The 21,967-nt window shown below is 44.7% G+C and overlaps 1 protein-coding gene across 13 annotated transcripts in view; it reads left to right on the plus strand.

Moving 5' to 3' along the window:
* macf1a (microtubule actin crosslinking factor 1a) overlaps window positions 1-21,967 on the plus strand; it is a 281,499-nt gene that overhangs the window by 140,053 nt on the left and 119,479 nt on the right. For all 13 annotated transcript variants that reach the window (XM_083925588.1, XM_083925598.1, XM_083925594.1 and 10 more), the window contains 13 exons: window positions 9,892-10,058; window positions 10,368-10,480; window positions 11,318-11,424; window positions 11,944-12,063; window positions 13,600-13,695; window positions 15,154-15,281; window positions 15,499-15,592; window positions 17,249-17,403; window positions 18,564-18,867; window positions 19,286-19,414; window positions 19,557-19,634; window positions 20,477-20,638; window positions 20,864-20,968. In XM_083925588.1, coding sequence (XP_083781714.1) covers window positions 9,892-10,058; window positions 10,368-10,480; window positions 11,318-11,424; window positions 11,944-12,063; window positions 13,600-13,695; window positions 15,154-15,281; window positions 15,499-15,592; window positions 17,249-17,403; window positions 18,564-18,867; window positions 19,286-19,414; window positions 19,557-19,634; window positions 20,477-20,638; window positions 20,864-20,968 — 1,758 coding nt within the window. The remainder of the gene's footprint in view (window positions 1-9,891; window positions 10,059-10,367; window positions 10,481-11,317; window positions 11,425-11,943; window positions 12,064-13,599; window positions 13,696-15,153; window positions 15,282-15,498; window positions 15,593-17,248; window positions 17,404-18,563; window positions 18,868-19,285; window positions 19,415-19,556; window positions 19,635-20,476; window positions 20,639-20,863; window positions 20,969-21,967) is intronic.

Raw genomic sequence — 21,967 nt, forward strand, 5'->3', positions numbered from 1 at the left:
GGTGGAGACTGTCTGTGTGTGGTTGCCTCCAGATTTAAACACGCACCCCACCCTAGGTTTTCTGGACTATGATGAGTTGATGCCACAGGTTTCTGGCTGCCCTAGATAAGCGTTTTAAAGACTTTCCCGCCAATCTCGTCAATGGGAGAAATTGACGCCAACGGTTTTGGATTCCAGCATATTGACGGCAATAATCCCTCAAAAGGAGTAACCCAAACAAGCTGGAAGGATCTGCACATCACTTGAGGCAGCAGCTCAATGAGCAGGATAAATTGTGGGAGGATGACAAGGAGAAAGGCTGATGCTCTGATTGAATATTTAGCAAGCTGTCAGAGTATTGGCTGAATCTCTCAGCAATCTGTGGCAGCACTGGCTGACTGCACACAATCGCTCACCCACAACCAATCTGGACACTGCGCTGCCTCGGCAGAATGAGACACCGAGCTCGCCGTTACTACGAGGGATATCGACTCCTTCTACACTAATACTACTTCCCCTACGAGTACTGTGACAGATAGGATTCCCACGATCTCTGTTGTGTGGTTGACTTGTGTTACGGAGCCTACCTCTCTCCCCCTGCACTGCAATAACATTACCACGGTAGAGGAGATGGGCATCATTAATTCATCATCTTAGATAGATGCCAGATCTGAGAGGAGATAGAGCTCCTGGATTTCTCTTGCACCTGGAATCAAAATCAAATCTTGTTTGGGGTTTATGGAGGAAGGGAAGAGGAGTATCAATGGGTTTGGGCCAGACGATGTTGTTGTTTTTCTCACTTCACCGAGGAGCAGCCACCTCTCATCTTTGAGGGAACTATGACTTTGAATGAAGAAGTGAGATAAGGCTACCAACACTCCCAAAAATTCTGCAGTACACCCTCAGACTTTCACACTGTTCTCATGACAGACACATGCAGTGTTTGTGAAGCAGCTGGAGCTTCACTAATGGTCTGAATCGCACCAGACTGGACTACATTTTTCCTTCCTCCCACACTCATCATCCTGCTGGACAAACTACCTTACATCAGGTAACAGCTCGCCTGTCAAAAGCTCAGTGATAAATCCGACTCCTGACCCTAACCTTATTTATTTTCCTCCCTTGTGAGGCTCTGCTGACATAACTGTGTCCTTGTGTCCTTGACTTTCCTTGGCTGCAACCGCAACTCTTCTGGGATAAACAGACCAAGAAAAGCAGCCAGCTGCCTGCAAGTGTACACACACTTTTACACAGAAGGCCCTGAGAGAGCAGGGCTGGTTAATGCACCCCCTGAATCCAACTCAGGTGAGGTGAAGGAGAGAGGAAGGACAGGTGGAAGCTGTGACATATCGGCCTGCAGCTGCCTGCCTCGTGACTGAACCCAAAGACTGACTTTCCGTCTTTCCTTCGGTGACAGCTCATCCCATCCCTCTTTCCATTCACCGTGTTGAATTTAAGATGCTGCCATGGAGAATGGAGCTAAATGTCCTCATCTTAACTTTACATTAGTTACAGGTGTCAGATTAATGAGGGAGCTGTCAGTCACTTGTCAGCCCATCTGAAAATTTCATCTTTAGTGTTATTTTTAAGGAATCGGATTTTGCTCTCAGATACCTGGAATATATTTGGCCTCGCCAATGGATTAATTGCCTGTATTTGCTGCAGTTTCTTTTTTTATACACTGTTATCTGTCCACATCAAAGACATGGGGAACTCCATGGGTTGTGTGAGGCCTCCTCGAGACGGGGAACTCAGTGGAGTCCCCCCAGTTTCACCAAAGAAGCGTTTGCGTTTTAGACGTAAGCACAAAGGCAAGAAGAACAGGAAAGGAGAGGCAGAACAGGAGGACTTTGCACGTCTAAGAAGCCACGTTCAGCCGGATGAGAGAGAGGAAGAGGATGAAGACGAGGAGGAAAACGCAGCGGTGATAGAAACAGACGATTTTAGCAACAGAGCGAGATCTCTTGTAACAGTGCCTGATACCCAGTTAACTCATTCCAAAACTAATCTGCAAAGCAATACCCTTTCCCCTGGCTCTCTGAGTGCCGGCGCAAGGGGCCGTTTGGGCAACAGAATACTTGAAGTGTCCCCCAAGCCCAGTCCAGCCTGGAGAGGGGTCTTCTGCCTTCCAGGGGAGGAAGACTCTGTTAGCGCCATCATAGATGTCTCCAGCCTCCCGAGCCAAACCGCAACTACCACCCCAGTCAACACAGCCCCAGCCCTGGGCAGTACCACTCCAGGTGGAGGGAGGGTCTGTCGTGTTAAGGAGAAAGTCCAAGGTGTCCTAGAGAAACCTTGGATCCTCCGACAGAAGAAGGAGAAAAAAGACAAGGGGAGGGTAGAGAGAGAGGACAAGGGGGACAGGAGGGTTAAAGAAAGCCCAGAAGGGACTGTAACAGTGGTGCGGACACCTTCAGGGAGGGAGCACAAAGGTGTGGTACATATCCGTGAGGTGGATGGTAAACTCTGCGTGGTGAGGACGGTGTACCCCAGTGATTTCGGCTCTCCAGTGTGGAGAGGTGAGAGTGACAGTGAGGTAGAGATATGCAAAGAGCCCCTTGCCCCATCTCCAGTCACAGGAAATATTCTCAGAGTCCAACTGTCTGAGGAGGACAAAAGTAGAGCCAAAATGTCTGCGGGGGATTTCCCCATGTCCTCTATCCAACTGCGGATTCAGGAGACTGCGTCCGTCAAGGGATTTAACTTGGAAACACCAGTTCGTGCGCAGGAACAGCTTTCTCTTTTGGAGTCGGGCTACGCCAGCGACCTGCCGCTGACCTCTCCAGAAACAGCGGGCACCACGCCGAGTCAGACGGACTGGGGAGGGCTGACCAGTAGCTCATCAGAGAGACTGGACTCCATGATGGAGAGTCCTCTGCAACAGGCGACTGCCAAATACCTGCCACAGGTTTGCCTCTATCTTCTTCTGCCTGTGTCCTGTCATCCACACATCTTTTCATCCTTATTTCTTTATCTCTGTGTTGAAGAGAACTACGTCAGTTAGTCGATTCATCCAGAGGTTCCCAACCCCTGGGTTGCTGACCAGTACCTTTGAACATTTGCTACCTGGCTGTGAGGAAACAATATGATTCAGCAAAAAAACGTGCAAAAAAGGGTTGGAAACCTCTGAATGAGTCAAATAGGCGATTAACAAATAAATATATGATCAAGACTTGGTAATACTTTACTTGGTTAAGTCATTCCAGCTTCTCCGATGCAAAGATTTTCTGCTTTTTTAATTATAATAATGTGAATATCTTTGGGTTTTGAACTGGCGATCACAAAAAACAAGACATTTAAGGGTAATACTTTGCTTTTTGAGAATTTGCTATGGGCATTTTTCACTATTTTATGAGTTCTTTGACTAAAATGATTGACAGATGACTAAATAATGAAAATAATAAATAATGGTTAGTTGCAGCCCTACTCTTGACTCCTGATTCACCTGCTCCTAAAGAAAGTTGGACAGATATAGACTATAGAGATTAGAATGCAGCCCTAAAAGTTATTCATCTATTTACCCATTTGGGTTATTTTGCATTGAGTTAAACAGCAGGACGTTCAACTCTTCAGTGTTTTGTTGTGCGACCTGTTAAGGTGGAGGTGTCTGGACCCCATATTTCAGACTGGTATTTGTTTAGAGGCATTCACAGCTCTTGATTTGTGTGGGTGAGGCTTTTTAAAGGGTGCTTTAGTTGTCATTTGTGCACCGTGTTTATGGGGGTTTATGGGTTATATGCATGTGTGTGTGTGTGTGTGTGTGTGTGTGTATTCTTATCAGCTCTTGAAAGGCACTATGCCTCCCTCGGTTCTTCCCGTCTCTGTCCCCAGAGTCTAATCAACGCAGCACAGACTGTCTCTCCATCCTTCTTTCCCAGTATCCTTCCCTCCCTCCCTCTCTGGTCCTTCACTTCCTTCCATAGCTCGTTATTTTTTCTCTCACGCCCCAGATACTCGCTCTCCACTGACGTCTGTTAGAGTGTGAGAGACAGACAGGCCGGGCGTGTGTGTGAGAGAAGGGTCAATGCTGCAAATGACAGGGTGCTGTCTTACATCGAAGTGTAAACTTGTCATTTTCTAACAAATTGAACGGCGCAGAATTTAACTGTGTGTGTCTGTCTGCGTAGCTCTGGTGGTTCTGGCTGAAAAAGGTTACTTGAGGGCAAAAGTACAAAGGTGTTATTGGTTCATTTTAACATCATCACCATCTTATTGTGTTGGTGATTTACAATGTAGCCTTTCATAATATTTTACACAGTTTGCTGCCTTCCTGTAGAGCTGGTTAGTGTTGGAAAGTTTTAAATTTTAATACCTTTAATACCAACTTTCCTGTTATAAAATAGCTTAAAACTGTTCAATCAGGAACTATCTCATCAAATAAGTAAACAGGATTCTGTATCTCACTCTATGCCTGATTTTGGTATTTGATAAACAGTGCTACAGGCAAATATTGATTATATAACTTTATCAAAGTGGGTGAGGCCATTTCAGTTCATACAGTAACCCGTACAGGTCCATTCATGTCAATCAATCCTGATTCAGTTATTAAGATGGTGATGTAAGTGTGCGAGTAACCGTCCTGTTTCCTTTGCAAACTGCTGGGCCTGTAGAGCCCTTTGAGATGACTGTGGGTTGAGTCTCTAAATCGCTACATCAACATGAACTTGAATTAACCGCAGCTGTAAGCCTTTGGCTACAGTTAGCAAAAGGCTCAAGTATTAGCAGCATCGTCTCTGTACCTCTGAAACCTTTCACAGATATTTGCACGTTTTATTGCGTTTATTGTCAGACTCTCTTTTTGAGAAGCCCGTGTTTCTTTTTTCCGGGTTGCTTTGCAGTGACTGCAGTTGTTGCCGATACTAAAATAAAGTATACTGTGATGGGTGATAGACTCCCAACAGGGGCTAGATTTTCTACGACCTGACAGCAAGTGCAGCCAAGACGAGATGCAAAATACCTCTGACCACATGAGCTGCGATATGCTGAAAGGTTATTATGGGATTGTTTTTGACAGATGACACCAAAAAAAACTGCCGACAGCACCTCAGCTTTAGGCCTCAAAGAAAACTCATCTCTAACCATTTTGTGTTATCAGAAAACAGCTATGTTTACTACATAAACTAAGCTACTCTACGTTAGCTGTGCCTTATTGATATCTGGTCAAATATAATGTGAATAGTGCAAGGGAAGATCTTTATCTAGATTTACCTTGGCTTATAATTCCAGCCCAAAGCTTCTTCTAGTATGTTTTTCTAGTTTGGATGTGAGAAATGTTTGCGGTTCACAGAGGGAGAGAGAGTTTCTGTGCTCGCTCACATCTTTTCATCTCTCCTTCACCTTGAAAAGAAAAGGCTGCTGCAGCCACTGCAGTGATACAGCAGATTACTGGCTCTTCCACAACGGCTGCCTCCGTTTGTGCGGTTCTCCAGTACAGTACGGTCTCCCAGTACGGCAGCCGACTTCATGTCAGGTTGTGTTTAAGGCCCTTATGTCTCATTTGATGCACAGTTGCCGAGTCATGAGAATGCTTAAGAGGGATTTTACTGGGCAGCAATAATCAATACTCTTGTCTTGTGTGTTCCTGTGTCCTGGGAGGGGTGTGTGCATGTGTCAGGATGCCTCTGTGTTTGGTTTAAAGTGCAGCTGTCCTTTGTACTGTATGTGGGTGCATGTGAAGCCCGTCTCTGCATAAAGAAGGATTTAAAATGCGCATTCATCAGCGAGACGTTGAGCCTCGAGGGGATTCCTACCATTTGTTGAAACCACCACTCCGCCAATTTATACATACCCCCGTCTTCTCTGTCTGAAACTACCCAGCCGTCATCTGTCTATCTATCCTTCATCCGTCCATCCATCCCTTTTGCTGAAGGACTTTATGAAAGTCAGGGTTTTACAGATGTAGTTTTTAAGTGCCAATAGAACAATTAAACCATCTCATTTCTTCTTGTATCTTCCTCCTGTCCTCCCTCCCCTCACTGTAATCCCCTCCCTGCATCCCCTCGCTCACCCTCCTCTCACCAGTCACTTCAAAGAGTTCATGTTTCTAAAAGAGGGCTAGCCCAGAGCCACGGGGGGGGCTGTTGGTGGATCATGGACGTTTGTGACTAGATCATGGCTGCACTGAACCTTAGGACCACCTGCTCTAACCTCAAACGCATCCCGTGTGTTTCTGTGTGCAGCAAACACATCTACACACATCACACGTGGATATACAGACAGTACATGTAGAGGAACGCCCAGCAGCAGAGATACGTGTTAAGTCTTAACACCAGGACTTCAAACATGCACACAATGTGATGTGTATACCGCACAGCGCCTGTGTGTGAGAGGCACATTAACTCCAGCCTGTCTCATTGTCTCCTGCTTTTCTGTGTGTAGCCTGTACTTACTGTAAACTATGCTTGGTGGAAATTGGCATCTTCACACAGGCAGTATTATTGCATTGTGTGTTTGTCTGAATGGCTACCTTCACTGAGTTTGATGTCTGTTCAAATGCATTTGAATATTTACCATGTCCCGTTCATTCCTTCCTTCTTCATTCATTGAGGCAGGAAGTCTAGATGCACCACAGACCTTACAAGACAATCCTTTTCATTATACCCCATACGAACATGTACCTATACACTCAATCTGTTCTGCGTTTCCACCGCAGACAGTACTCTTTAATAGGCAGTAAAATATGTAATATTGTTTCCCGTGAATAGCGCTACGGTCAGGGCAAACTGGGAGGTGGTATCTCTATTAACTGCATAGTTTATACCCTTCTTACTAATAGTTATAGCTTTCAACACAACAATGATTAACCCACAATTAACTCTGTTTAACAAGGGAAACTCTCAATTTGTGACACATAAACAATATGTAACAGTGATAATTGTATATTTACAAAATTGCACCACTGAACGGGTGGTTTTTCTATTCTATCGATGTACCCCTGACAGAATAAACCACCAACGTGATATACCTTGAAACTGCCAGAAAGCATCTTAGGTCATACCACCCAGCACTAACCCTTCCTATTGTGTGTATACAAACATATTAGGAATAGAGGAATGGCCGACATGCACAACGGTTAGTGTTTGAGCTCCTGTTGCAGTGGGAGTGTAGGCTCTGTGTGCAGAAGCAGCCTTCACAGACTGCTGTATCAATATTCAGATGGAGGATGAGGTGCTATGTAGTTCTCTGCAAAGGAGGTTGCAGATGCATACAGAGAGACGGAGCTCTGCTGGAAAACACACTGCAGGAGCCACAGTTTGTCGATTCCGGTCACAAGCTCCATCGCGTATCTTTGTGTGCTCGGTGAGGCACTGGCAGAAATGATAACCTGCTCAGTGTATAATGTCTGTGTACATGGAACGATAGGGGCTGCTGTTAGCATGTTAAGTCGAGCGTGACAGCATACTGGTAATTCTGACTGCAGTGTGTGTGTGTGTATACCTATCACAGCTTTTTGTTTGTCCTCATCAATGCACAAGCTATGTCCCTGTATATAGTATTTTTCATTGCATTAACAATCATTTTTGTACTTTATATGAAGTGCTAACTATATGCAGGTACAAGTTACCGCCTATTCCTCAGTTTTGGGCCCTGCTACTGTCTTACCCTCCTCTCTCTCCCCCCATCCCCCTCTGTGTCTTTTTTGGCTGTTGCTGCAGTCTCCTGGCACACACTGGACTTTCATACGGCTTTATATTAGCAGCAGGGAGAGAGACAGTAAGAGAGAGAGAGAGAAAGAGGAGTGTAGGACACTGAGGGAGGGAAGAAGGGGTAACGCAAGAATACTGATGACTGCAGCCAAGCACTGACAGTTACTGCACATATACACATCACTCAGCCTTTGTCACTAAGGACAGCTGGACCTAAAGAGAGCTAATTGAGAGGAAGAAGGACGCAGAGTGGAAAATTTAAGGCGGTCGGTCATGTAGCTCAGTAGGCTGAACACGCAGATAAAGTAGCTGTCAGTCTCCATGGGAGCCGGGTTTCTCCTCAAGCAAACATGGACTTTATGGCCTTAAATGGGCTTTCAGTGGCTGTTTGTAACAGAATACATTGGTTGTTAATGTTAATTTTTGTGCTGGGTCAAAGAGTACAGTCGTCGTTTCTCCGTAATATAGCACAAGGCAGGAAGTTTAAATGGTTAAAGGTGGACACTGCTGTTGTTTTTATGCAATATTTTTATTTGCACATTTAGCGCGGCTCTTATTTTGACTTTCTTTTGTATTGTTTTATTTTATATTGTTTTCAATATCAGGGAGTGCCATTGCAATCGTGTTGTATTGTTGTCTTGCACACAAGTTTAATGACAATAAGTTTCAGATGTTATTGGGCGTTCAGACTAGATCAGGCGAAAACACAAGTCAGGTAGTGCGTTAAGGCTGTGGCCGTGGACTCCGCAGGGGGGTGCTCTCCAGTAAACTGTAAACCTCCTCCCTCTGTCGCCGCCAAAACTAAGAGGTTTAAACAACAAAACAAAAGCACTTGACTCCCTGGGAGTTTGTGTAACAGCTGATGGTTCCCCTTCAACAAACTCCAGCTCAGTCCCTTTGCTCTTTTCTGTCTCTGTGAAATGAAGCCGCCTTCAAGTGAAAATGAAAACAACAATCTGACGAAAACAATCATTGAGATACATGAAGTTTTATTGCGTTATATACGGGGGTTAAAGAACACAACAGGACATCACACAAACAGGCCGTTTAAGTGACACTCCCACTGCTGCGCAACCACACGGCGCTGCCTGAGGCTGTGTGAATGCGGCCTTGTGAATTTTTAAAAGCTGTTTAGGAGTCATTTCTTTAGATTGGTAGCTTATCTGAAATATTTTGAAAAGCCCAAATAAGTATGTAGCATTACTTGACACAAACAGGGAAATCCTTCTCATAAAAACTGATTGATAATGCAAAACAATTTGCTTGAAATAACCCGTTCTTTATATGGACTCTGTTCATCCGACCCTGCCTCTGGTATCCAGTACAACATCGGTCAAAAACAAAGGAGGGAAATGACGTGAAACTAGAAGAGGCAGAGGATGACAGGGCCGAGAAGATTGATCAGCATCTGCTGCAGAACAGATGAAAGAGCCTGAAAAACTGAAGAGACAGATCCAGGGTGGGGAGGGGGGAGAGAGAAGGAGATGAAGGAAAGGAGGCAAAGTGTTGGGGGGGTGGTGGAGGGGGGGTTGGGATGCACGAGCTAATGAGCAGGCTAGACTGTAGATGATGAAGTAAGGAAACATGAAACTCGTTCAGTTCTCTCTCACGCACACACACTGAGGGTTATTGATTACCAGAAAGATGAATGAGGAGTTCAAAGAGAGACGACAGGTGGAATCTAAAAAACCCTTTCCAGTGAGTTTGGGTCTCGTACATCCAGAGCAGTGGGTTGTTTCTGCCGACTCATTGTTGCTTCAAAAGCGGATTTTGTCTGCTGTGTATTGATGACGCGGCGATGCCTCAAGATAGAAGGGAATATATGCAGCACCATCATGAAAGCATGTTGAATTCATTCATTCATTCATTCATCTTAAAACCGCTTGTGGTCGCGGGGGGCTGGAGCCGATCCCAGCTGACATCGGGCGTGAGGCGGGGTACACCCTGGACAGGACGCCAGTCTATCACAGGACACATAGAGACGAACAGAGAACCACAACCATTCACACCTACGGGTGATTTAGAGTCATCAATGAACCGAACACCTGCACGTCTTTGGACTGTGGGAGGAAACCGGAGAACCCGGAGAAAACCGACGCAGACACGAGGAGAACATGCAAACGCCAAACAGATTTGAACCAGGAACCCTCTCGCTGTGAGGCGACAGTGCTAACCACCACCTCACCGTGTCGCCCAGCATGTTGAATTCCTCTGATTTTTGTTTTTTTTATCGTAACCCTCCCTCTCCCTCTCTGCTCCCCCCCAGATTTCAGAGATCTATGTGAGCGGCGAGTCGGGCGACCTCACAGCCAAAGAGAAGCTGTTGTTATGGAGCCAGCAGGCGACAGAAGCCTACCCCGGCCTCCGCTGCGTCAACTTCACCTCATCCTGGAACGACGGACGCATGTTCAACGCTCTACTGCACAGATACAGGTTAGAGGGGGAACAGTCGGATACAGTCGGTTTAGTGGTTTTAAAGTAATGAGCGGAGTTTACTGTTATAACTTTTCTAAAAGGAGATTTCAGACGTTCATTTTCCACACGTTTTCAGATTATTACACATTTAAAAAGAACGTTTAGACCATTCGTAGTATTCATATTGGCACTGTAGGCATTCGAACACCACACGCAGTCAGAAATACTCTTTACGTTTAACATGATGCTAAACAGACACGACAGATTAAAGGGTCACATGTAAATAGACACTAACGCGTCCCATCTGTGTATGTTTGTGTTTTCCAGGCCAGACCTGATCGACTTGGAGGTGGTGTCGCGGCAGGGTAACCGGGAGAACCTCGAGCAGGCCTTCGAGATCGCCGAGTCGCTAGGGGTGACCAGTCTGCTGGACGCCGAGGGTAAGACTGCTCATCTGAGTGAATGTGGAGGAGGAGCAGAGGCTCATTTACTGACTGTCACCAGTGAATATCCCATCGCATTTAAGTTAATGAGTTTTTTTTATTTCTGCTCAGAATCTTAAGAAAAGATTTAAACAGCATGAAAAAAAAACTTATTTCTGCCTCGTCTGTTGTTTTCATCTTTTATTTTGAAAGGACGCCAACAAAAGAACATGCCGACCGGCCGTAATGACTTACCTGAAGCTAATTAAAATCAGTTACCAGGGGCTTTTAATTTCCCGTCAGCAGACACATCCTTAAAAGGAGCCAGTTGAGGTGGTTCAGGATCATCTAGTAAGGATGAACCCTGGGCGCCTCCCTAGGGAGGAGGAGGCCTTGGGGAAGACCCAGGACCAGGTGGAGAGATTAGATCTCCACACTGGCCTGGGAACGCCTCAGGATCCCCCAGTTAGAGCTGGTTAATGTGGCCCAGGAAAGGGAAGTTTGGGGTCCCCTGCTAAAGCTCCTGCCCCTGAGACCCGACCCCGGATAAGAGGCTGAAGATGAGATGAGATGAGATGAGACACATGCTGTCCGATGTGGACATGTGACTTACCTGTCACCTAAGTGTTAAACGTTGCTCAGTGTCGGTGCAGTTCATCCAGTGCTCAAAGTGAAAGTAAAATAACTGGATGATGTGATTTCTAACGGTTTAAATGATGATTACATCATCATGTTTACAGCCAATTACTTCAACTGATTGTCTCATTTTGTGGAACTGTTGGTTGCCTCTGTTTTCAAGTTGTTTACATTTGACTTGGGTTTAAATCAGAGCTAACGTTTTTCTCTTCCCCGCAGACGTCGATGTTCCAGTTCCCGATGAGAAGTCGGTCATCACCTACGTCTCCTCCATCTATGATGCCTTCCCCAAAATCCCTGAGGGAGGAGAGGGCATCGCCGCACAGGTGCGTCCAATCTGCTCCACCCTGACGCACCACTCTTAGTGCAACCATTGATACGTTTCAGACTGGTTATAGATGAATATTCTCTTCTGGTTTTAACTGCACTCTCCATTGAGATAATTCACATTTCTGCGTTTGTACTTCAAAGTTTATCATTTGTTCAGTTTAAGGTTCATTCTAACATGTATGTGCACTTTATGGCACGTTACACTCTTGCTTCATTGGCCGTTCTCCATGTTTTGCGTTCATTTTTAAAAGACTTTGTAATGTTTTCTCCTCATTTTTGCTTCATTCTCAGCACAAATGTGAATGTTTGCTCGTCAAGCGTGCAGCTTCTGTATAATGTAATGACCTGGAGCTTTCAAATAATGATGCAATTAATGAAACAGTGTTGTAGTAATTTATTATAAATGACTTTTTCTTTAAAAACAAGAAATGAAATTAAGGCAGCAGTGTGAGTTTGTTACGACTAAGAAATCACTGCTCTCACCTCTGCGTCGTTCTGTCCTCCTCCATCATCAGGAGGTGGATCCGCGCTGGTCCGAGTACCAGTCCAGGTTCTCCTCTCTGCTCCAGTGGAGCCGCCAGCATACGGCCCTCATGGCCAACAAGAACTTCCCTCAAAACCCTGTGGAACTCAAGGTGAGTTTCTCTTTTGAAACATTTTATTTTTTCATCATGTGCATGTGGTTAAATTGTCAGAGGGGATTGAAAGCTGCAGGACAGACACTGACCTTTCTCTCTGTAGCAACAATCCTCCACCGAACCAAAGCAAACTTTAGTGATGTTACAGGTGGAGGTTTGTTATCGTGGGTGTTGTGATCCAAATGACCTCAAAGTTACTTTGCAAATGCGTGCGTTTGTTTGTTTTTGCGGTGGGAATCAAATCTCTTCAGTTCAGAGGAGGAAAAAACACCAGTGAACAGTCCAATCTGTCAGGACTGGTCTCTGAAATCACTGAAATCACTGAAATCACTGAACTCACTGAAGACGCTTCTAATAGAAGATCTGATGGATGGAACAAATATATTCATACTTCCTTTCTTTCTCCTTTTTCTTTCTCGTTCTCTTTCTTCCTTTCTTTCTCCTTTTTCTTTCTCGTTCTCTTTCTTTCTTTCTTTCTCCTTTTTCTTTCTCGTTCTCTTTCTTTCTTTCTTTCTCCTTTTTCTTTCTCTCTTTCTTCCATTCTTTCTTTCTTTCTTTCTTTCTTTCTTTCTTTCCTTCTTTCCTTCTTCCTTTCTTTCTTTCCTTCTTCCTTTCTTTCTCTTTTACTTCCTTTCTTTCTTTCCTTTTTTCTTTCTTTCTCTTTCTTTCCTTCTTTCTTTCTTTTTTCCTGACTCCTTTTCTTTCCCTTTTTCTGTCTTTTTCTTTCTCGTTTTCTTTCTTTTTTGTTTGTTTGTTTGTTTCTTTCTCCTTTTCTTTTTCTTTTTATCTCTTTCTTTCTTTCTTTCTTTCTTTCTTCCTCCTTTCTTCCTGACTCTTTTTCTTTCTCTTCCTTCCTTTCTTACAGACTTAAAGAAATTAACAATAAACATCAATGATAGCTGAATTTTTAATTCCACATAAACACAAAATAAATGTTATGTGTCAGAAAAGGAGCAGGAAGTAGGAAGTATATACCTATAAACTCTTACCACTCTGCTATTCATGAATTCATTGATACATTTTAATCTTATTTTATGCGTCTCTTCCTAAAAATGTGCATTATTATTCATGTATTTTTCTTTATCCTCTATAAAGAGCGATGTGAAGTTTTTAAGTCATGATTATCTGTGTTCAAAAAAGAAAACTTACATAAAATATAAATCACACAAAGAAGAATCAACCGCAGACTGAGGTTTTAGGTCGGAGAGAAGAAGAGAAGGACTCATTAAAAGGAGCTTGTTTGCAGAGGAGAGATGTGCTGATGACAAAGGAAGAGGACAGTAATGTGCAAAAAGATGCTGCTGGTTGACACAATGTCTAAAAACGGTGAGAAACAGAAGGAGGGCAGGAAAATGAAACACACGTAGCTGGAAATGATCAATAAGGAACGGGCTAATGACCACCCAGAGAGAGAGAGACTGTGATCACAGAGCTTTTACTGCCCCTCTGATAACAGCTATTGACTTGTGTTTGACCTTAAAAAAGCCCTGTCACACTAATACTGACCTCATCTGTAACTTCCTCTTCCTGCAGGCACTTTACAACGAGTACGTCCATTTCAAAGAGACGGAAATCCCCGCCAGGGAGACGGAGAAAGGTCACATCGAACACCTCTACAAGCTGCTGGAGGTGAGAATGAACTGATGGAGGAGAAGGTGACCGACATTCGGCACCATGTGCAGAGCTGATTGTGCATCACGGGGCTGAGCTCAGGGGGATCGGGGCGTATTTGAGAGGGTTTTGTTATCGTACACTTGTCTCCTGAAGCCAAGTCCTTTCCCCTGTTTCACTGACATCAATGCTGCAGATTGTTTTATGGAGCACATGATGGGTGGTGATAGTCCCTCCTTTATTCTCAGCTGATTAGTGTTTGTGTGTGTGGTGTGACCGTGAACCCTTCTTTAAACTCTGATGAAGGTTTGGGGTTTTAACAGAGCGCTGAAGCACGATGTGATGTTAAAGTGTAATTCAGGCGCAAAATCGTACCATGTTGTTTTTTTCGGCATTTACAAACATCAAATAAGCCGTCGAGACAGTTTTTTTTGTGTATGAACTGTTAACGGAGAAATCCAGGAGAGTCGCTAACAGCCGGACGTGGCTAACAGTGATTAGCTCGCGGCAGCACGGTGAAGGCACTAAAACGTCTTTTTTAACCACTAATGCTGCTGAAAATAACAGCAAACCTCTGCAGCAGCATGAGAAGAGTCCCTACACAGAAAACAAAGCACCAACAACGTAGTTCGTGAACCCGGAGTTTATTAAAAGAGTGTTTTAAAGACTTACCTACTGGCCCCTGTACCAGCTCCTCTCATAGTAAAGTCCATTCAAGTGGATTACCAAAGTCAATCCCAAAGGAAGGAGCCCATTGGTGCTTTGTTTTCTGTGTAGGGACTCTTCTCATGCTGCTGCAGAGGTTTGCTGTTATTTTGAGCAGAATTAGTGGTTAAAAAAGACGTTTGAATGCCTTCACCGTACTGCCCCGAGCTAATCAGTGTTAGCCACGTCCGTCTGTTAGCGACTCTACCGGATTTCTCCGTCAATTTTGAGATTTTTTTTAGCTCTTTAACTCTTTCTTTAACACGTCTTCTTTCAAACTACTGGATAGAAAATATCCACAATTAGGTGTTAACTTTAGATTTGTGTCTGTTTGTTTCTGTAGAGTTTTAAAAAAAACAAACCCAAAACAATAATAACTTCTTCTGAAGAGTCGATTTTTCATTTTTTGCATCGACTGTTCTTCTTCTAAAAAGTAGAAAAAGGTTGCTGAATCGTGTACGGTGGTGGGGAGGGGCGAGTTAAACCGGGCCATTTGTCACATTGAGGTGCTGGCCGTATCGTTTTAATAACGCAGAAATCGTGTAGGGGGCGGTAGAAGTTACGCACTATAGCTTTAAATTCACCAAACGTTAACATAAGATAATGCCTATCTGCTTATTTCAACGTAACATTTCAGAAAACTTGTAATACAAAAAAACATTTATCCTCATGTAAGTTATGAACTGGAGAAGTTTCATGGTGATATCTGGTAGTTAAAACTTTCACCCCATTCACCTGCAGTGTCTTAAATATTCACTCCTGTGTGTTCAGGTGTGGATAGAGTTCGGGCGTATTAAGCTTCCTCAGGGCCTCCACCCCAACGACCTCGAGGAGGAGTGGGGAAAACTCATCCTGGAGATGCTGGAGAGAGAGAAGGCTCTACGGCCAGCTGTGGAGAGGTAACACACACACACAAACATACACACACACACACACACACACACACACAAACAGAAATCCATTCAAATATCTACTTTCAGCAGGATGCATGCAATTAAATCAAAAACGCTGATGCAACTCCTCACGTTCAATTTCTCATCAATTGAGATTATCGGGGACATGTCTCTTTAACCTCTGTGTGTGTGTGTGTGTGTGTGTGTGTGTGTGTGTTTTCAGGTTAGAAGTGCTGCTTCAGAGGGCGAATAAGATCCAGAACATGGCTCTGGACTGTGAGGAGAAACTCACCCTCGCTAAAAACACACTCCAGGCCGTGAGTACTCAACCTCTCGTATCTGAACCCTTTTCATTTCCGTTCACACACACACACACACACACACACACACACACACACACACACACACACACACACACACACACACACACACACACACACACACACACACACACACACACACACACACACACACACACACACACACACTCACGCACACGCAGGGTTATGGGGTTTATGTTAGGTGAATGTTGGATAATCAGGCGTGGTGTTTTACACTGTGTTAATGTGTACACGCTGTGAAGACCCTTCTGGGACAGTAAATGTTCCCTCACCACTTTCTGCAGTCAGTCTCTCGTCCCTCCCTCCCTCCATCTTTCTGTTTGTGCACATTGTTATTGAATTAAAGCTATAATTTGTTATAGATATATTTTTCTAAAGTAATCCTGCAGGTATTTGCTGCTTTGGTGTCACTGCATTGCTTACTGAATCTATGCTAGGGACATTGGTGCAAAGTAACTAAGTACATTTAAGTACTGTACTTAATTTGAGGTACCTTATTTTCCGCACTATAAGGTATTTTCTGCACCTAAAAACCTAAACCTAAATTTCTCAAAAGCCGACAGTGCGCCTTATAACCCGGTGCTCCTTATATATGGACCAATATTGAGCTACGACAGGTCTCCAACTACAGTGAGCAGCCGCCGACTCTATTTTCCCCCGTAGAAGAAGTAACGCGCGGTGCATGTTGAGATATACGACTGTGTGAAGCGTGCCGTTTCATTTCCATGTGTGTGTTTGTGTAAAGAGCCCAAAATGGCTCCTGTTAAGAGACACGCTTACGACGCAGAGTTTAAACTCAAGGCCATTAGTCACGCAGTAGAACACGGGAATAGAGCAGCAGAGAGAGAGAGTTTAACATGAACCAATCAATGGTGCTGAAGTGGATGAAGCAACAAGACGACCTGCGCCAAGTAAAGAAGAGTAACCAGAGTTCAGAGGGAACAGAGCGAGACGGCTGCAGCTGGAGGACAAACTCCAACAGTGGGTTGTTGAAGAGAGAGCAGCAAGTAGAAGAGTCCGTACGATCACTGTTCCACTGAAGGCAACAGCGCTAGCACGCAAACTTAGCATCAATGGATTTAGAGGCGGTCCTTAACGTAACCCCAGCCTCGACTGTAGCGTCTGTTCTATGCGCCTTATAATGCGGTGCGCCTTATGTGTGAAAAAAGTTTCAAAATAAGACGTTCATTGAAGGTGCGCCTTATAGTGCGGAAAATACGGTACTTGTTTTGTATTAAACATTTTTTCTTAGCTACATTTTACAGATTCACACTCAAAAATATAATAAATATATACATTATGATATTATATCAGTACGGCTTTATTGGTCTATTGGAAAATGGGATATGAATAAATTAAATTAGCTCCTTCTTTACCAGCTGCAGCATTAAAGTGATAAACACATTAATGCATCAGTAATTAAAATCCACTAATATTACATATACTGCACAGTGAATAAGTATATTTCTAACCATTATACTTACTCAAGTTAAAGATCTGAACACCTTTCCATCACTTAACTGGAGAATATCCCACAGTAGCTCATATAAAAAGATCCTTAACACATCAGTCGAGTTATGTAATAAACAAAAAAGCAGGAGCTAACGGATCCATGCCTCCTGTGGTGTCCAGGACATGTCTCGAGTGGAGAGCGGCGAGGCGGTGCAGTGTGAGCGGGAGCTGGCCTGCTACCTGCAGGACTGCGAGTCTCTGATCAGACAACTCAACCAGGAGCTCAAAGTCCTCCGAGATGAGAAATACTACCAGGTGGAGCAGCTGGTGTTCAGGTGAGTGTGATGCTGTCGATGCTGTTTGTTCACTCAAACGAGGAATGAGTGATGGGATCAAAGTCGTCCTCGTGGGATTAGTTAGTAAAATGTAGACAGTTGCCGCGGAAACAAACAGCCCATTGTACCTAATAATGGGTCATTGTGTTGTACCATTACATCCTATAACGATCTGCTCCAGTTAATGTGTTCTACCTTCCGCTGTTTACCAAGTTCATAGAGGAGCTCGGACCGGGTTCATTAAAGATGAGGTCTTAAATAGACAGCCGCTAAAACGGAGCGAGTGTGAATAAATGTATACTCAGACAGACAGTACGGGAAAGATAATATGTTTTTACCATTAAAACATGTAAGGGCGCACTCACACTGTCCATCCGTACCGTGCCCCGTGCTTTAGGGTCCTTGTCCCCCCCTCCCTCTCCCCCCGCGGGCCAGGCCCGTTTGTACTCACACTACCTGGGCCTCAGCGAATGCTTCTTGCTGCCTATACGTCATCACGCCGTAACACGTCACACGCATTGATTGACGTCATCGCCATACGTCGCTTTGTTCTCAAATCTTTCCGTAGACCTCGGAGTTTTTGTGCGTCTTGTCGACTGTTTTTGAATCTTTTCATCAACCAAATCTGCAGTAAACATTCCACCTCCGCATCACACCAACGTGAACCTTTCGCCGCCATTGTTTTAAATGTCCGCGCATGGTCCCTTCTTCTTTTTATGTCCCAACAGACGCACATAACCTGACCGCAGAACCACGTAGGTCTCCTGCTCGTGCTCGTACACGTGCGCACGCTCGTGCTCGTACATGTGCACACGTGCTTTACAAAAGCCCACCTCTCCCAAACGGGCCGTTAGCGGCAAGCGTACTGCGCGGTACGGTTGCACTCAAACTGGTCAAACGAACTAGACTTTAGCCGTGAAATGTGCTTGGGCACGGTACAGAAGGACAGTGTGAGTGCGCCCTAAACATGATCTAAAAGAAACCAAAAGTACAGATATGAACCTGAAAATGAGTGCGATATTGGACCTTTAACATTTAAGGCAGTTCATGTAAGCAGAAGGTCACTGCTTGGAATAGCTCTATAAGGGACATAAACTCAGGGAGAGGAAAAGCAGCCGCGTCCCCTCCAGTAACACTGTGTCCTCGTCTCCCATCACCAGAGTGTCTTGCCTTCAAGAGGAGCTGGTCTCCCTCAGACTGCAGTGCTCCAGCGTCTACAGGAAAGGGCACTTCTCTCAGGCCCTGGGCACCACCGGGGTAGATCACCCCAGCCAGAGAGCCACAGACGCTGGCCTGACGCTGGGGCAGACACTGCTGGGAGCTGTCGGGGCCGTGGGTGCGGTCGGCGCAGCGCTCCTGCGGCGACCCACAGCTCGCTCCCAGCTGGTGGCCATGTCGTCATCAGAGGACGAAGGAAGCCTGAGGTTCATCTACGAGCTGCTCGGATGGGTGGAGGAAACGCAGGTCGGTCACTGTAACAAGAAAATTATTATTATAATATTTTAATCTGCTCATATTTGGTAAATACAGTAAGAAAAGGAACATTATGGCAAAGCACTTATGGAGGAAAATGTGATTAATTCATCCACAATTGTCAAATGTTTGATTGATCTTTGTGTGTATGGGTGTGTTTGTGTTTGTGTGTGTGTGTGTGTGTGTGTGTGTGTGTGTGTGTGTGTGTGTGTGTGTGTGTGTGTGTGTGTGTGTGTGTGTGTGTGTGTGTGTGTGTGTGTGTGTGTGTGTGTGTGTGTGTGTGTGTGTGTGTGTGTGTGTGTGTGTGTGTGTGTGTGTGTGTGTGTGTGTGTGTGTGTGTGTGTGTGTGTGTGTGTGTGTGTGTGTGTGTGTGTGTGTGTGTGTGTGTGTGTGTGTGTGTGTGTTTCAGGAGCTTTTGGAGCGCGCTGAATGGGGCGCAGACCTCCCGTCTGTAGAAAACAACCTCCAAGAGCACAACACAATACACACGGCAGTCGAAGAGCTGATGAGCAGCCTACAGGAAGCACGCAACTATGAGGCATGCACACACACACACACACACACACACACACACACACACACACACACACACACACACACACACCACTTATACATGAACACAGACATCCTTCTGCTGAGGATTGAGGTCTGTAACGAAGCTTTTCTGTCGTCTCCTTCAGGCGAAAGTATCTCCAAACTTCAAGAGCAGTTACTCTGAAACTTTGGCCAAGCTGGAGCATCAATACTGCAAACTACTGGTCAGTCTCACATAAAGAACTGCGGGTTTACGTTTGTGTGTGTGTGTTTCTGGTAACGCACTTCTTTGTTTCCCGGTTCACCCCCTTCCTCAGTTAATCCCATTACACCGTGACAGGACTCAGATGCTAAGAGCGAAACCATTCTGCGTCTGCTCCTTTTCCCAAATTTCTCCTTTTTCTCCCTTTTGATTCTTTGTCTGGTTTTGCTTCTTTTTTTTGTCTCTTAAAGGGAATTAAAACTAAAAGATATCAGCATGAATCTTCCCCAGTGGATTATTTTCATTAAATTTAATACATTATCTGAAATTATATTGTTACTTGTGCTAATCAGGCATTGTCTTTTTAAAAATGTATACACTGTGAACATTGGATAAAGCCATCTTTAACATTTCACTTTGTTGACATATTAAGAGTTGTTATAGGTTTTTAGCTCTTTGGAGACTGTCAACCGCCATGAAACAATCTAATTTTTCAATGTTTTTAGGAATAAAAGGTTTGAAAATGTTCAAATGCTTGATGCTGATATGCATAAATCACAGTGTATGCCTTCTTTGATAGTTTAAAGAAATGACATGTTAGAGAATAACACCTCTTAAAAGATTAATTGGTATTTTTGTTGTCAAAAGAGTTCAATAATTCACATTCAGAGGAGGTTTTGCTGTGACTTTCTTGCTCTGGTGGTCTTCTCAGAAAGTCTTCCCAGTGTTTTATCCTAAAATCCCTTTAAATGCACCAAATCCAACAGTGTACTCCACACAACCAGATAATAGAGGATGTTCTCTTTATTCCTCTCCGCACTGCTGATCAGCATGGCCATGTATGTGTTTCTGTGGTTGCCATAGGAGCATTCGTCATGGCGCCTGCGGAGCTTGGAGAGCCTGCACGCATTCGTGTCGCACTGCACTGAGGAGCTGATCTGGCTCAACGAGAGGGAGGAGGAGGAGATCGCCTTCGACTGGAGCGACAGCAACACCAACATGAACGCCAAGAGAGAGTTATACAGCGTGAGTGGAGGAGGAGGGCGACACCTTCCTGTCGAACGCAAACCTCTGGAAGATGTTATTGCATTCATAAAACAAGCTCCCTGCACAGTTTCTACAGGACAAATATATTTTTTACGCATATATCTGTCATGCATATGCATACAAACTCTATTTTCACATCAGGCCTGTGCCAAAAAAACGTGTAATCTACTGAACCGTCCCCGTCTTTTCCTGCTCTGTTTACAGGAAATGAGGTTAGAGCTGGAGGAAAAACAAGATGTGATGCGGTCGCTCCAGGAAACAGCCAACCGCCTGTGCCTGGAGAACCACCCAGCCAAACAGACCGTGGAGGTGAATCCATGACTTTATTCACTTGGACTGAACGACCTTTAAAGACGTTGGATTTCGCCTCCGTGACTCATCCGTTGCAGCAGTTCAACCCCAAATGCTTTTGTTGAAATGTCTTGTTTCTTTACTCGACTGTGCACCTCCTGATGTTTAGTTTGGTTGCATCTTTAGAAGTCTATGAATGTAGATTAGATTCTAAACAACAGAAGGTAAAGTGTGGCAAATGGTACACATTTCTAATAATATACTATAGAAACACTAATAGGGCGCACTCACACTGTCCGTCCCTACCGTGCCCCGTGCTTTAGGGTCCTTGTCCCCCCCTCCAGGCCCGTTTGTACTCACCCTACCTGGGCCTCGGAGAATGCTTCTTGCTGCCTATACGTCATCACGCCGTAACACGTCACACGCGTTGATGACGTCATCGCGATGCGTTGCTTTGTTTACAAATCTTTCCACAGACCTCAGAGTTTTTGTGCGTCTTGTCGACTGTTTTTGAATATTTTCATCGACCAAATCTGAAGTAAACACTCCACCTCTGCATCACACCAACGTGAACCTTTCGCCGCCATTGTTGTTGTTGTTAAATGTCCGCGAATGGTCCGACTTTTTTTTTTTTCTATGTCCAAACAGGCGCACATAAAATTACGTCGGAGCCGTTGAGGCCTCGTGCTCGTACACGTGCGCACGCTTGTGCTCGTACATGTGCAAACACGCTCTACAAAAGCCTACCTCTCATAAACGGGCCGTGGACGGCCAGCTGGGCGCAGCTAGACGCGGAGCGGTTGCACTCACACTGGTCAAAGGAACTAGGCTTTACCCGTAAAACCTGTTTTGGCACGGTACAGAAGGACCGTGTGAGTGCGCTACTGTTTGATCGTGCAAAAAACTTGGATAGCCATAATTATTTGGTTTTCATTCTGGTTACATGTTCATACTGTTCTCTGCCACTGCATATTACTGCGATCAAGTTGATTCGTATAGCACGTTCAAAAACAACCA

This window comes from Echiichthys vipera (genome assembly GCF_963691815.1).
Source record: "Echiichthys vipera genome assembly, chromosome: 13".
NCBI classification, from domain to species: domain Eukaryota; kingdom Metazoa; phylum Chordata; class Actinopteri; order Perciformes; family Trachinidae; genus Echiichthys; species Echiichthys vipera.